The sequence below is a fragment of the Neodiprion virginianus genome, chromosome 4, assembly GCF_021901495.1.
Source record: "Neodiprion virginianus isolate iyNeoVirg1 chromosome 4, iyNeoVirg1.1, whole genome shotgun sequence".
Classification (NCBI taxonomy): Eukaryota; Metazoa; Arthropoda; class Insecta; order Hymenoptera; family Diprionidae; genus Neodiprion; species Neodiprion virginianus.
Window position 1 is genome coordinate 27761674 of NC_060880.1, and position 15221 is coordinate 27776894.

Here is a 15221-nt window from a genome sequence, read left to right on the forward strand (position 1 = left end):
CTGCAGCAAAAGTTCCACATAGCGCCAATCACATTGAACCCTGATTGCTAAGCGCCAATCAAATTATGACCCTTATTGCTTATGACCATGCTTATGACTCTAACGAGCACCATTCCCATTCACGTGATTTCTCATTTCTCTTTACCTCTACCGTTCATAGCCTGAGCCGAAAATACCGGACATACGGTCTCAATTATCTTTGAAAAATAGACCATAGACTTGAATAATAATCACCAAGCCAAGAAGAATATTATAAATCGTCACAAGAACAGGAAAGTTTGAAATTCAATTATTCTGGGGTGTAAGTGATAGATCGTGTATTGGGTATTTTCCTCAGTTTAAAATACGTTTTAATTAAAGAAATGTGGAGGTGAAAACAACGATGTTTCGTTCTCTGTTAACATGCTATTATCACACTGTATAACCTATAAAAAAATAACGATAATGATAGCTATAAATAATCAACTATTCATTGTTCTACATTGTCAAAACTTTCACGCATCCACCAGAGGCAATCTGTCAATTTCCTTCTCCTTCGGCGTCCCTGCGTAGGTAGCGTGCTGTTCGATGAGCTCCTGCAGTCTAGCCACCTCGATCTGTTGTTTGGACCACGTATACCGGCAATAAACCCAGTAACTCCATGTCGAGCCGACGAAGGTGGCCATGCCGATGTGCGAGGCGAGTTTCGGTTTGCTGGTAAACATGAACGTACCTAAGCCGCCGACAATACTGCAGGTTATTCCGGATAGGAAACTATTTCTGAAGCATGGAATCCTTGTAACGTCTCTCCCGAATAACATCAGCGGCTTGTGATCGTCTTCTTCGTCCATCGCATGCGGAGTACGTTATATATTCTCAAAATATATTGGATTTACGTTACTTGACAGGGGCCGAAAAGCGTTGCAGCGACGGCAAGTTAAGTTTTACGTAACCTCGACTAGACTAGAGGCATCTGTATGATGCGAATCACACTGTCTTGCGCCGCGCGGAAATACGACCGATAAAATAGCGCCACCCCAGCTTTGACAAATACGTTGACTGAAGAGTCTTCAGTCAACGACAAATAGTAGCAGCAAGCGCGCCTAAATTCGATCCAGAAGACTGTTTTTTCCAGTTTAGTATATGTGACGGTAATTTTACAAGATTTATCTGTAAATGTTCAGAGCACGATCTTCCAACCGTTGTTCAGTGTATATATGTTCCATCGAATCGCTAAGATAAACAAGAAGACATTATGATATCAACATTTTATTTTCATATAGCAAATCAGTTTTTCTTTTATAGAATGTATACAAAGAAGGACATGTGGATAGAATAGTATGAAATAAATAATCACAGTATGAGTAAGTAATGGCAATAACAAAAAACAAAAACTGATTATAATAATAATAAAATTAACATCACTTACAATTAGCGTAATTTATCAGGTAAAAAACATTGTGCCACTTGAGTATGATAATAGTAATTAATTAAAGGGAACAGAGTTTTTTCAACACTGGTCAAACTAACCTTTGTTATGCTCATTCCGTCTATGAAAATATACTTTGGCTATAAGTTTGTATACATCATTTGTATTCTATACTATATCTTAAATTGCCTTTGATTTTCCACTATGCATTTGATTACCTACTACTTACATTTTATCATATCATCCTATATCACTGCTATCATACATATCACTACTTACGGAAGGCACTAATAATGGCTACTATAGAATGAGAACAGTCTGTACAAATATAGCCCAACGCTTAAACTAATTAAAGCTACAAGATGCCACTTTAAGACACGAGATAAAAAAAAAATGAAGTAATTTTACTTGTAATATTTCTGGTAATTAGATATTCTGGAATAATATACAGCGTTAAGCTGTAGGCTGACACAGTCTCGATGGGGAAGCGACTTTTTGGAAAATCTTCTTCTATCTCAATTTGTTTTGTTTTTGCTGCTAGTTAAAGTTAGTTAAGTCTTTGAATCGGTCACCTGGAACAAAAACAAATCCAAACATTGCATTTCATTCATCATGGTGTCAAGTTTTGGTCAAATTTAATATAAGATCTCTTACCCAGGGTTTTCTTTTTACCAAAGCCTTTCTTTGATTGAGAATTTTTATCAGCAGCTTTCGAATACTCAGCCACCCTTTGGTCAAATAACTTCATATGATCTACGCAAGGTAGATTCAACCCTTCCATTTTCAAAATTCGATCGTGTATAAACTGATTGAACATCGTTGTTTCCACAAACCATTCGAGGAAGTATTGAGTTCCACGCGATGGCCCAGCCTTTACAAATGACTCTTTCTGTAATACCGAAGTCAGAAATATGTAATGCCCGTGTTATATTTTCATTATACCACAATGCGAATTTAGACGATGAATGTGTTTAGAAAATTAATAAATGATACTCAACATAAAATTTAGTTTTCACATTAGCAAATCATTGAGACGATCACATTATAACAGCATTTAATTCAAAATACAGACAGTTCTATCCTTTATGTAACTGCCGTTCAAGCATGTACGTACCTCGAAGACGATTTTCCCATCTTGTTGAGTGACAATGTGTGAATCGCAATGGGCGCAAGTTTCGACAAAGACCCTTAAAAATGCTTCAGAAACTAAAAAGTTTCTAGAACCATCACCGGTTTTGGTGTTGTTAGACACCAATTGTAGAGCTGATTTCAGTCCCTTCTGAAGTCTTGATGGTAAAATGGAAGACTCATCTCCAACGGCTGAGATTACCTTTGAACTGTCCAGGTCTACAATAATCCCCTGAAAAACGTTTCCAATTGTTAGACAGAGGCGGTCACATTATTTAGCTTTAATAGACAATTCGCAAAATAAAACTCGAGTTTAGTCAATGCTACGACGACACCCGTTTCGGTAAATTGTACTTACATCTTCCATCGGCGTTATTTCGATAGTGATTCCATTTCTTTGTTTCAAAATTCCAATAACAAACGGCGATGGCGCTTGTGGGATTTCAGAAAATTCGGGAATGTTAGGCAGAATCGGTACAAACGGGTGTGGCCAGTTAAACGGGTAGAGTAAACTCTGCAGAGCCTCGACGCATGACGATAATTTACTGCAAAGCAAAAAAAAAAAAAAGGAACAAGAATTAATAACAAGCTCATCAAGTCCTCGGAAAAATTCTGAACTTAAGTACGTTGGCAATTGAATATCTTTTTCGTCAATATTTCTTTCAAAAATTGAAGCTCACCTCAATTTACTGCAAATCAGAATGACTTTTCGTTCGAGCAATAAACTTGCGAAGAGAAGGAGCAACACTTTGACGGAAACCGCGTCGAATAACTGACTCATATCCCTTTCCTCCAGTCGATGATCATCGAGTCTAACTATGGTGTATTCGTCGTTCGTGGATTCCCGATCGTTCAAAGAGTCTTCGGTACCCTTGGATTTTTCATGATGCAACAAGGCCGCGGTGGTGAGCTTCGGCATACCTATGCTGCGAGTTTGGCCGTAAGAATTCGTGAACTTGTTACCAAGAACAACGTTGTTGTTAAACGTCGGGCTATCGGCGCCGCTTGATGACCCGTCGCAATCTTCCTCAGTCTCGGTCACAATGGGTTTGAACCTCAGCACTTGCCCAGCTTCCGGCATTCTGCTGTTGTATAATTGCTCGATAAAATTTCGCCTCGCTACATCCGGCTGGCCGTGCCGCGACTCGAGCTCATCCAAGAGTTTCGCGTAAAAACCACTCGCCCGGTGCTTCGTGATTAGGCAGTATGCCAGAGGTAGACAAACGGGTGCTCCTTCTGGCCTGACTCGACGACAGTGGCCGTATCTCCGATTTCCTTTCTCGTCCGTCAAGACGAACGTGTACGCCAGGTTTTGATCCGATTCCAAAGGTGGCCAATCGAGTCCGTCGGGAAAACAGAAGTACTCTATCCATGCCGGGGGTTTTGCCTGCAATACAAGATTACGCGGAGGAGCGTTAGAAATACAATATATGGTATGGTAAAACGGTATCGCTGAAAACTGCGATAACTAGTTTACGGACGAATGAAAAACGCCTGATAATTACATAGCTCGCTGACGATGAGTATCTTTAGTCTCAAAAGAAATTTATTATTTTGCGTGGCATTTGTAGTTTGAAATCTGAACCGAGCCTAAATAATTCTAACCTGTCCGAATCTAGCTCGTGTATTAAATTTTACACAAATTCAAGCTTTGTAGATTGTTTCAGGTTCTTTCAAAGTTTCGCAACTGAAGTCGCAACGAACGATAAAACGTGTAAATTAATTATCTCCAAACGGGTTCGTCATCGAAATTCAGTTGATCTGCGAGTTGTTTCGTGAGAAACCAGATTGAATAATATGGAAATAAACCGGTTTGCAGGCGCATTTTTTAAATTATTTTTACTAATATAAAAAAGGATATCAACCGTTCTCTGCAAAAAGTCATCTTCGTAAAGTCAACAGATTATTCCGTGAAAATAATTGAATTTTAAATTTAAGATATTCTAAAACTGACCACGGATGTTTTTTCGATATTTTTTCTTTTTACAAACTGATTACCGAACTATGCTCCTCGATTTATAAGCAATCAAAAGTAGTTAACTCGTATGTTGTATACCGTATAAAAAAAAAGACGTTCGTAATGTGTCCAGCCACCGTGATAGCAACTTTGTCGATTAAAAAGAAGAAATAAAAAAAAACATTTAGGATTGTTGATAATGGAAATCTTTTCCGCAGAACAAAATTATACACTGATTTCGGTGTCAAGCTAATTGAATTAAAAAAAAGTCGTGGCGATAAGACCCCGAGTCTATCTTGACTTCTTAATAGCGAATTTGTTTTACAGTTGTTGTCAATTAAATCGCTAAACTTACATGTATCGGATATTGATCCTTAACGTATGGTTTCCTGGTACTAAGATTAATTTCAACCAGGAGACAGACTTCGAAAAGATTATCAACCAGTTTGCTGACTACGGGACCTTCTTTGCGTTCCGAAAACTTTGATGAAACCCGTCTAACGTAGTGTTTCCTCTTATCAGTCTGGCTTCTGTGAAGTTCCGCTTTGCTCGGTCGAAACGGTTTCTGCTTCTCTTTGAACACCTGGAGTTTTTCACTGAAGGTCGAGTATTCTTCCGTGATCGAGGTCGATGAGGCCAAAGAGTCGGTGTCAGACGAAGTATTCGAATCCGTCGGTGTTTGGGATCCAGCCATAACCGGCTGGCCGAATGCTTGATCCAGCAACTGCTCTATCTAAAATGTATTTAAATTTACGTTGTAACAAAAAAATTTGCCAAAATTAATATTGATTTTATATTTTTCATATGCTAGTGTACGAACACGATTCATTCGTGATCATTGTTTTTATATTATTTCAGGCGTTATCTTTTACTCACACACCGTCAAGGTATGTTATTCATTTATAGATAGAAAGTTTAACATCAACATTTTACAAATGACAAGATAGATTCCTTTCACTGATCCCCTCGAATATCGGATAGTCAGTAACGGTCAAACCAAACACATAAAATTACTCAACTCTCATTCTGAAAGCATCTTTATATGGATCTCGATAATCTTTACTATATCCCTTCCAATAATACCGATACAAAATTTAAAGTGAAAGGACGACAGTGCCAATTACGACCAGATACCAACTACGATACGAAAGGAAAAATTACTTAAGCATGTAACTTTGTAATGAGTACTATTGTAGGATTGCGGTGCATCTGACATAGAGCCCAAAGAAAATCATTCCAAACCAATGTGTAACATATATATATATATAGTTATATACGCATTACAAAATCGAATTGTATTATACACATGTTGCAAAGATTAAACGTAGCAGCTAGTTTTTTTTTCAAATGTATTACACAAACTTATTCATTACATGCTGAAGATGATACTCGAACAAATGATTCCCATATTTTTGACGCTATACAGAATAACACAAAATCGCATCAAGCAATATTTTCGAGTCTAAACTCTCCCAACTGTTTTGTTGAAAATTTATTCACCATTTTATATGCGATAAGTACGTGGTACAGAAATTGTTACGATCAAGTACCCACTTATTTTTTATGTATCCTCATAAAATATCACTTGTCGTGTAGTATCGTGAACGATAAGCAAACACTTTCGATAACAAAAGACAGAAGCATACAAAAGATTATTATAACGGAAAAAGAATGCATGTGATAATGACAAAACCGTAATAGAAAATGGACGTAATAGAAAACTGTAGGATAAATCTTGGTAATAATAAATTTTGGCAAATCTATAATGCAAAGCACAACGCGTAAAACATTATAAAAGTACGTACATACGCAATGAATAAATAAATGGAAATTAATTATACAAAATGTGGCAAAAACAATAATCCTCTGGATATAAATAATAGAAACATGTGTTTTGGCACATTTAATCGTCATATCGATAAAAATAAACATATCGTTTCTGATTGTGAGTATTCTAATAATAAGTGAGACAGAAATCGTGAATCGAATTATTAGAATTTCATTAAACGATGCAAAATTATTTGACGACGATTACTGCACGTGATTTTAGTTATGTGACATTATTTAAAGCGCCGGTCAACCGCCACGTGTAAAACTGACCATCACATACACTTTTTAGCTATAAATTTACGGAATGGGAAGTGGTCTACAAAACGGTTTAAAATACTATTTATTGTTAGTCACGTGATTTATACGAGGAAAGAAAAAAATAAAATCGTGCTAACCGTTGTATAAAAACCGAAGCACGGCCGTATAATATTATACTGGTCCAACAACGTCTGGATAAATTTGACGCAACAAGGAACCAGGTTACATGTCACCGAGTAACGCGTATATCCAAGCTTCGGAACAATTGTTTACACGTCGATAGCCGCGCAACGGATACAGCCATAAAGGTTTCGTGGAAGCAATTTGCGGAGGTAATCGTATGGAGCTGAGTGTATCGGACACGAGGCAACTTGAAGAGGGAAAAAATGCATCACTTTTTACGATTTTAATCGAAGGTTTCGCCTTAAGAATTACGTCACATAAAACCGCAAACGATATTTCTCTCTGTCTCGCTCTTTCTTTGTTTATATTTCCGTAATCTGTTCAAGGTCCAAGAAATTATATTCTTGGTGTAAACTTTCGTTATCAATTGTACTCAAAATTTACAGTACATAATCCAAAAAGTAAATACGTCGTATGTCAATTGCAAAGAATCGAATTTCAGCAGACTCACAATCATCCACATCAAACAAACATAAGAGAAAGTTAATGCAAGCTGCACTGAAGAATTCAAGCTTCCTTAAATCATGTTGAAAAATAAGGTATATGGCTGGAGATTCTGACACTGTACATGTTATCGCGCGGTGACGCACATTGATCGAAATATAACATTGGAAACGAATTAGGCTCCGAAAGGAACGATTAAAGTAACCGGTGAACGTCTTGTGATCAGTCAGTACAAATTTATAAATTTCTTATGAATTCACTAACTTCAATTCGAAGGATACGCATAGAGCTCATCCTGCGTCAGTCCGGACTTGACAATAAATAACAAACCACTGGAAGCCACGTGAGTCACAATACAGTATCAGCAACTTCTTCCTGTGCCTCTTCTCAGTCTCTATCGTTGGTGGGCTCAAAGTATAACACAAAGTGTGACCAGTAATTCAGAAATATGCGTTGTACGTACGGCACAAACGTGACACAGAAAGGTCAATACCAATCGCGTTAACCCTTTTTGACACGTGACAATAACGGAAATAATAGGTAAGTTCGTACGTAATATCGTTTGAAGTGAGATGAGATGCGTACGGAACTTGTGTCGCCAAACTACATCCATTTTAATATACGAATCAACGGTTGTCTTCGAAAATCACTTACCAGTTTTGTCACCCAGTAACTGATATCGAGAAAAGCATAAATCGCATACTACGCGGTATAAAAAATTAAGAATTAAGCCTACTCACAATATTATCAATTCGTGATGCCACCGCCCTGGTTGTACGTAAACCGAAATCTGTCATAAGGTTTGCCATCGGAGATTGTGCCGGCATATCGCCAGTCAAATGTTTGACAGCTGCTATGGCAGTGATCTATTTTTATACCCGTTTTTACTTGAATTTTTGCACGGTGGCGAAAAGTGCAAATGACACCGACGAAAGTATTCTGCAGATACGATGGAAAATTTTCACTTGAAACAAAGATAAGACGACAAAATTCAAAAGAGTGAGAAAAATAATTGAATACTGCTGAGTAGTTCCGTAGTGTCAAACAGACTAATTAGAAATAAGTTTATATCTGACAATGAGGAATAATACGATGAATATTGCGTAATTCAAGAGTTGGTTGAATCCGTGTTCTTGTAATTATATTGGCTGCGGTCTGTAAACTGTACGACGGTCGGATTATCAGGATGGGAGTGAAAATGTATAAGAATGAGGAAACAGAAGACTCGTAATATGCTTTTTCATTAAGTTCAAGAAGTACAGGGCATTCGATAGTTGCGAAAAAAAATGAAAATTTTTCCAACGGATGAACATAACTTCCATGTTACTTTTCCAGATTTATTCATGAAGTTCCCTGGGATTTTTCCGACTTTTGCCACCCGGAATATCACATCTCTTTTTTTTTATCCCATTGAAGATTATAATCTCTCATACCTAATTAGAAGAATTTATAATTGATGACGCAGTTTTTTCGATACACGATTTTTCTTCTGTAATGTACAACGTCTACTACGAGAAACGTTTGTCTGCAATAATAAGCATTAAACAGCGTCACATAATAACGTAAAACCAGCTACGTTGAAGAACGCCATTACTGTTATTACAGGAAATATAAGAAACAAATTTGATAAATAAAGTAGAAAAACAAATATCCGTTATCGTATAATGGTAACACAAACTACGAAATCTCACAATATTAAGATAATTAAACCATCACCATGTAATATTGTATAACCACCACCATACCGAGCTTATAATGATTAATGAGCAAATGATTTCCCCAGAAAATCATTACACCGTCTAAGTAGAGATACTTTTGCAGCATCCAGTCAAAGCGATAGGGAAGGAAGGTAGAGGCGAAGAAAAATCGGAAACCAAAGGTTACGCAATTTTGGAAATAAGTATAAAATGTGAACTCTCAGGTATCGATTTCGCAATGAACGGGGAATACGAAGAGGCTGGAACAAATAAATGACGAAAATATATAACGCTGTGACTTTATATAATAAGGATCTATTCGGCACTCATAAATATTCAGTTCCGATTGCTACAGAAGAAAGTGAAATTATTTCTCATTACTTTGTATCTTCCTTTCTTCTGCTAAAGACTGAACAAAATAGAAATACTTATCTAGTTTAAATATTAAACAGCAGCTGACTCAGATTGTTTACGATAACCTATTATGTATGTATTTTCGAAGAGTAATTATTGTGTACCCACTGGAAATAGACAGGCTTTACACAAGAGATGATCTGAAGTGTACATTTGCATAAGTATTGATAAACCGTAGCGTAGAAACAGTTAACTACAAGTTTTCGTAAGCCAAAGCAAGAAATGAAGAAATGATTGGGAAAAACAACCGAGACCTGAGAGTTGAAAAATGTATTTAAATAAAATTGAATCAATGAATCACCTTGGTCTTATCAAACTTGTCGGGCGAAGGACGCGTCAGGATCGCCAACTTGAGTAGCGATTTCTTAGGGACGTTGTTCTCATGACGATTATTCGTCATTGCAAACTCATTTTCAATATGGTTATTGTTGGTTTCAACGCAAGCGGTTGGTATGGGAGTACACTGCGGACAATCACGGTTTTGATTATAATAAAAAAATATACGCACATAGGTACATACTACACGACAGTGTAGAACGGCATGAAACATCCAGCTACCGAAGTGTATGAAATTGCTGAACGAAGCGAGAACGAATATTTAATGGAAAGCGAGACTCGTGTCCAGGTATAATTACACATACATACATATTAAGACAGTTTCAGTGGACTTGTAATTACACAGGTGTTGGGAAGGCAAGAATTTTTGGAACGCCGGCGGTGTGAATAGCCTAAAATTGATGTACAATTTCAATCCACTTACTGCGGTATGGTTATTTGAAAATACACCGCCTGTCTGTCTGAGTCATCGAAGTTATCGACGATACTTATTATTGCATTTATCATAGTAGCGCGGCGGTCACTGTGTATTTTATATCTTGCAAATTTGTTCGAATGCGAGCTTCGCTTTGTTCCAAGGGTAACACTGAACTGCTACAAGCTATTCTGTCGTTCCTGTGTGTGCGTGTTAATATGTATAATACGATCGATAACTTATGGGTCAATAACGAACGAAAACTATAGTGCCAAGTTGTGCCGACTCACGGCTAAATATAAGTTTGAGATAGGTCAAATTTGCAGCCACGAATGAACCTCCCTGTAAATATCGACTTAGGTACGAGCCTTGGCACTGAAACTCATACACAAATTATTACTTTATGCCGATATGCAGCATGGAAAAAATATTTAAATAAGAATATCGTTGAAAAAGTATAATAACAACCGTAACGTTACCAACGATTCGTTAATCAACCGTGTTACGTAAAGTGCCGTTGAATTTACATAATTTATAATCGAAGGCCAGTATTGATTCAAATAAATGTACTGTAAAATACGTACACACGTAATTCACGACGCTGATATACAAATTATTGCAAAGTTTAACAACTTTTTAACGAATACAATTATTACTCACACACGTGGATACTTTTTCTGCAGAGTAAATGACCGTATATACGTGAAATACGAGGATGAAGTTAGTAACGTTACAGTAACGATGTATGTTTAAGAAAAATCGTTGAAGTTAGCAACGTGATCGTAAAAAAATAAGTTCCAAAATTGCGAAATTACGGTTTTTCCTCAGCACGAATCGTTACAATAACGTTCCTAACTTCCACATGATTGTATAACAGAGTTGTAGAACATCGTTGGAACGCGAATCATTCTCGCTCATAGAATTTTCCCACATTGCTTCGATCATTTGCATATGATTAACGGTGGAACCGTACACCCCGTTACACGAACGGAGTCTATTATCGTCTTTGTGATACTGAACAACCCGACGCGTAAATTTCCCACAAAATCGTTCGAGTCTAATGCGCTCGCAATTTACTATTATGCAACGAATTTCACTGCCCGGAGAAGTTAGACGGTTGATCTAAATCGAATGAAATCAAACATACATGGTTACAAAATTTACGTCGAAATTACGACGACAGCTTTTGAAAGTGGAAGCCTAGCCATGTAAATCGTAACATCGCAATTGGCGTTCAGCTTCATGACAAAGATGTGAAGTTTGTTTAAATATCCTGAGCTCAAAGTCTAATTTATGATAATTATACGCTGCATGTTGCGAGTTCATGCACTGCCAGATGGCGAGCAACATTAAAACATTTTTAAAAAAAGGGTTGTTGACTTGGCTTTATACAACTTTTAACAAAAGCTTTTAATATTTATGAATAATAAATTGTGAAATTGAATTAAAAGATGCTGACCCAAAAGATCAAATTCGGGAAATAATGTCGGTAATCACCGAAATATTGGTAAAACAACGTTAGCAAATTTTCTTTCCTCTTACATACTATAAATAAATTTACGTCAGAGATGGCAGCTCAATCTTACCATGTAATGCAACTCCGCTCCTTTTGGGAAACTTTTCGGACTATCCTCTCGTTTATTAATGCCAAACCGTCTCTCGACTCTGGGAGAAGACGTGGCTGATTTCAATCCCGTGATATCTGTGCTGAAATTCTTGTTGAAGGTAAAGGGTTCGGCGTAAACGTGTTCCTCCTTGTTCGAAGCGTTGGTTACGTGTTTTTTGGCGTCGGAAAACGTTGTCAACTCCGATGACAATCTTTTTGACGCTGGACTGACGAGCAAAGTGTCGTATGGATCGGGGTTTGTAAAATTTAGTGAATTTTCCATGCTATCAGCGACGTAGAATTGTGAATTATGCGTAATAGCATGGCCAAATTTACTGTAAATATTTTCAGATCTTCTCAGGGAATTGGAACGAGAGTTTTTAGTATCAGTTAAGTAAGTCTTGAAATCTGGGTTCTGTATTTGCTCATAGATACTAGAATTTCCAGCACAGTTCAGCAAAGGTAAACAGTCGAATCCTAAGTTTCTGCTCCTTTCCGGAGCACTGGGTACGTTGGGTAGAGGCCCAAGCCTTCCACCCTCTTCCAAAGTTCGAGATAATGTTTTCTGAAATATTTCCCTGTGCCTTGTAACATTGCTGTTTTCGGTATCTTCTTCAACTTCAACTTTCACTTTCGGACTTGTAGTAATGCCGAGGTCAGTTTTATCTTGCCGAGGGACGATTACTCTTGGACCGCAAGCTTTTTGATGTTGTATCAAAACATGCTCCAACTTTTCCAACATCTCCTTGGAATCCCTGCTTGTCCTTGATCTTGAATTCAATGAACCGAAAGACCTAATCGGTGACGTTTTGAACTTCTTAGGTGAGTAAGAAATGTTCAACGGCGAACTTGAGTTTTCTTCAGACGATGCAGAGTCGTTCAGGGCACCAGTTGACGGAAAACTTTTTTCCCTCGCAGGAGAAGAATCTGAGGGTGAGAAACTCTTTTCGGCATCTGATTCTTTACCCGATTGTATGCACAGCTTGGACAACGGTATCGAAATATTATTCTCACTGTTTAAATCAGGCACAGCGATAGGCTCATAATCTGTTGAATTATCGACATCCTTAATAACGTCTGAGGATTCTTCGCTTCGACCTCTTATCCTATATAAAAGGCTGTCCAGGGTTGGAACTCTCTGTGGTACGCTGGGCATTTTTTCCTGATCAGGAAAATCGCTGTGCTCAATATTACCTGAATTAGGGTAATTGAAACGAGTATCCTTTCTGTTCTTCACACAATTTCTTCTCTTCAAATGCTGAGTGCCAGCATCGTGCAAGAAACTATTTATTTTTTGTGCTGTTGTATCAGAAACATTTTGGCCCACACTCTGATTGATTTCAAATTTTTTCTTCTGCCAGAACCCATTTACTTCTTCGTAGTCGTCGACTGGAGACCTGTTCGTTGTCGGACTATGAGCAAAGGTTCTAGGAGGTTTCTTGGGCGGTGGTCCAGAAGGAAGAGGGGCTTTGAGAGCTGCCTTCAACGTGTCGGTCAGTTTGTTCTCGAACATTGGTGGCGATGCGCCAAGTATCGAAGATTTTCTCGATGTTAAATTATGTCTTTTGTCTCTTAAAATAATGTCTTTTACAGGAACAAAGTCAAGGTTGGTTTGAGCCGACGGAGAATCTTTGCTGTTTGCAAACAAGTCAATTATTCGACCTGCTTCGGAGCTATTCTTAGAATGTCGACTTGCTACTCCAAACAACTTGTTTTTACTAGCAAGTGGAGAGGATTCATTGTCATTTTCTCTTACTTTGGATTTTCTTCTCGATAATTCTTCCCTGATATCGCAGATCTCGTCGTTATAATCCTCGTTGTCATTGTCCTTGCTGTATTTATGCGTTGACACATCGTTATTCGTCTTCTGTTCATTGAATTGATTATGTTTGGGTTTCATTACTTTCGTGTACTCGACACCGTTCTTCGTAAATTTGTCAAGTTTGAGACAAACCTCGGTACTGTTATTTTTCCTAATTTCATGTCTGTCCAGTGGACTTTCACTGTCATCGTTCTCGTCTCGGATCCCCTCAGAAATCGCGGATATATTTTTATGTCTTGATATAACGGTCGTTCTAACAGAGTCTATGCGTTGCTCGTTCGTCGCTCTTGATGCAGGCGATATTTCCCTGTTCCCCAAACGTTCCGAAGACTGGCTTCGTGATCCTTTTGGCTTTTCTTTTTCTCTCGGCAACAATCTGCCATATCCGCCATTGTCGTGAAGTTCTCTATTTAAATTATCGGACAGCATGATCGAGTCCACGTCGTCGTATCCCATTTCATGTTCGTTGTATCTCGATTTCTTTTTGACCTTACCGAGTTTACCGTACTCGGGTTTATCCTCGAACAATTTGACATTCTTATCGACCAACGAAACGATCCTCTCCTTGGTAGGGGAATGCAAATTCTTGGTCCTAGCCAATTTGTCTCCCCGAAAAGCAGGGCTTCTTTTAATATTTCTACCAGGATTTGAGAGCTGCCTTGTAACCTGGAGCTTCAAATTCTTCCTCAGCACAACAGGAGACGCACTCAGTGTCCGGCATAGCGATTCCTTCACTTTTTCGTCGTCACGCTTCTTCTCACTCGAATTATCCCTCTCCGGGCTTGGACTGGCAGATTCGAATTTTTGCTTTATCGAATTAACTCGATTAGAATTCTGCGGCTGAATATAAGACATCTTGCGCAAGATTAGTGCGTCGCATTAAAATATGTACATGAAGCCGAAGCTAATTTCACTCAATTATCGTTATATTATAGGTCACAATTCACAACCATTATATTTGCAAGAAGATATCTCGTAAAATTATTAAAAAAAATAAAATGAATATTACATGTGAATGTAAAAAAAAAGCTTTAAAAAAAATATCCTCCATAAATTACGACAGATGCGTCATTTAGTTAGTCACGGAACAGTAGCATCCACACGCACGAGCGTTGTTATTATACACCTGTTGCTCTCCATCCCGTTAGATTCGAGGTTATGTCGCTCGGTGTCTTCTTACATCTGCTCTGAGGAGAAAGAACGAAAATCGACGTCTCAGTTTCGCAAGCCCAGTAGTTAATCCGTAACACGGTGTTACCTCATTGTTAACTCATTGCAAGCTGTACTGCTAGTTTTTAATTAAAATATGGATATATGTATGTGCGTACGTACATATTGCGAAACCCGATCGCACGATCGCGTTTTGATGCGTATCAATGTGTATACAAGACGGCTCGTTGTTTTCTTCCTCTTTCTTATATCACTCTTGTTTCTTTTTGTCCCGTCTTCTCCCTCCGCCTAACATCCTGTTTCGGGTATCGACTCGCGTGTGAGTTGAACGTGTTGAACGAAGCCTCAAAGATTCGAAATTGCAGCTGTTTATCAACGACGTGAACTTCGAGAAAAACGCCAGCTTCGCGTAGAACTCGGTGGATAGAAACAAGCGAAGTCCGCCTGCAGCCTTTCGAACAGCGAATCAGCACTCGCGGTGTCACATTCAGATCGGATTCTTGCACACAAGCCGACCGACTTCACGCCCGCTTGCCAGCCCAGCGGCGACTGC

At 38.2% G+C, this 15221-nt stretch overlaps 2 protein-coding genes across 4 annotated transcripts; both read right to left on the bottom strand.

The window, feature by feature from the left end:
• Positions 1-302: 302 nt before the first annotated feature.
• On the bottom strand, positions 303-1006 carry LOC124303152 (cytochrome c oxidase assembly protein COX20, mitochondrial). Its single transcript, XM_046760034.1, has one exon. It carries the CDS (start codon positions 828-830, stop codon positions 495-497), a length of 336 nt encoding a protein of 111 aa, XP_046615990.1. The 5' UTR covers positions 831-1006; the 3' UTR covers positions 303-494.
• Positions 1007-1256: 250 nt separating this feature from the next.
• Positions 1257-15207, bottom strand: LOC124303147 (uncharacterized). 3 transcript variants are annotated; one of them, XM_046760024.1, is made up of 9 exons: positions 14831-15207; positions 11657-14680; positions 9621-9782; positions 4849-5226; positions 3217-3923; positions 2895-3081; positions 2523-2768; positions 2063-2297; positions 1257-1980 (listed from the first exon to the last, which is right to left on the bottom strand). In XM_046760024.1, exons 2-9 carry the CDS (start codon positions 14351-14353, stop codon positions 1946-1948), a joined length of 4647 nt encoding a protein of 1548 aa, XP_046615980.1. In that variant the 5' UTR covers positions 14354-14680; positions 14831-15207; the 3' UTR covers positions 1257-1945. The 3 variants fall into 3 exon arrangements, with proteins under 3 accessions (XP_046615980.1, XP_046615979.1, XP_046615981.1); XM_046760023.1 differs by having other exon boundaries at positions 11657-14685; XM_046760025.1 differs by lacking the exon at positions 9621-9782 and having other exon boundaries at positions 1258-1980; positions 11657-14685; positions 14831-15206.
• Positions 15208-15221: the final 14 nt, after the last annotated feature.

Excerpts from the sequence above, each read along its gene's own strand:
- LOC124303152 (XM_046760034.1), bottom strand. The coding sequence starts at position 830 with ATGGACGAAGAAGACGATCACAAGCCGCTGATGTTATTCGGGAGAGAC.
- LOC124303147 (XM_046760024.1), bottom strand. The coding sequence starts at position 14,353 with ATGTCTTATATTCAGCCGCAGAATTCTAATCGAGTTAATTCGATAAAG. Across the intron at positions 3,082-3,216 it reads CTGATTTGCAGTAAATTGAG|TAAATTATCGTCATGCGTCG; the intron begins GTGAGCTTCAAT and ends TTTGCTTTGCAG. Across the intron at positions 1,981-2,062 it reads TGGTAAAAAGAAAACCCTGG|GTGACCGATTCAAAGACTTA; the intron begins GTAAGAGATCTT and ends TTTTTGTTCCAG.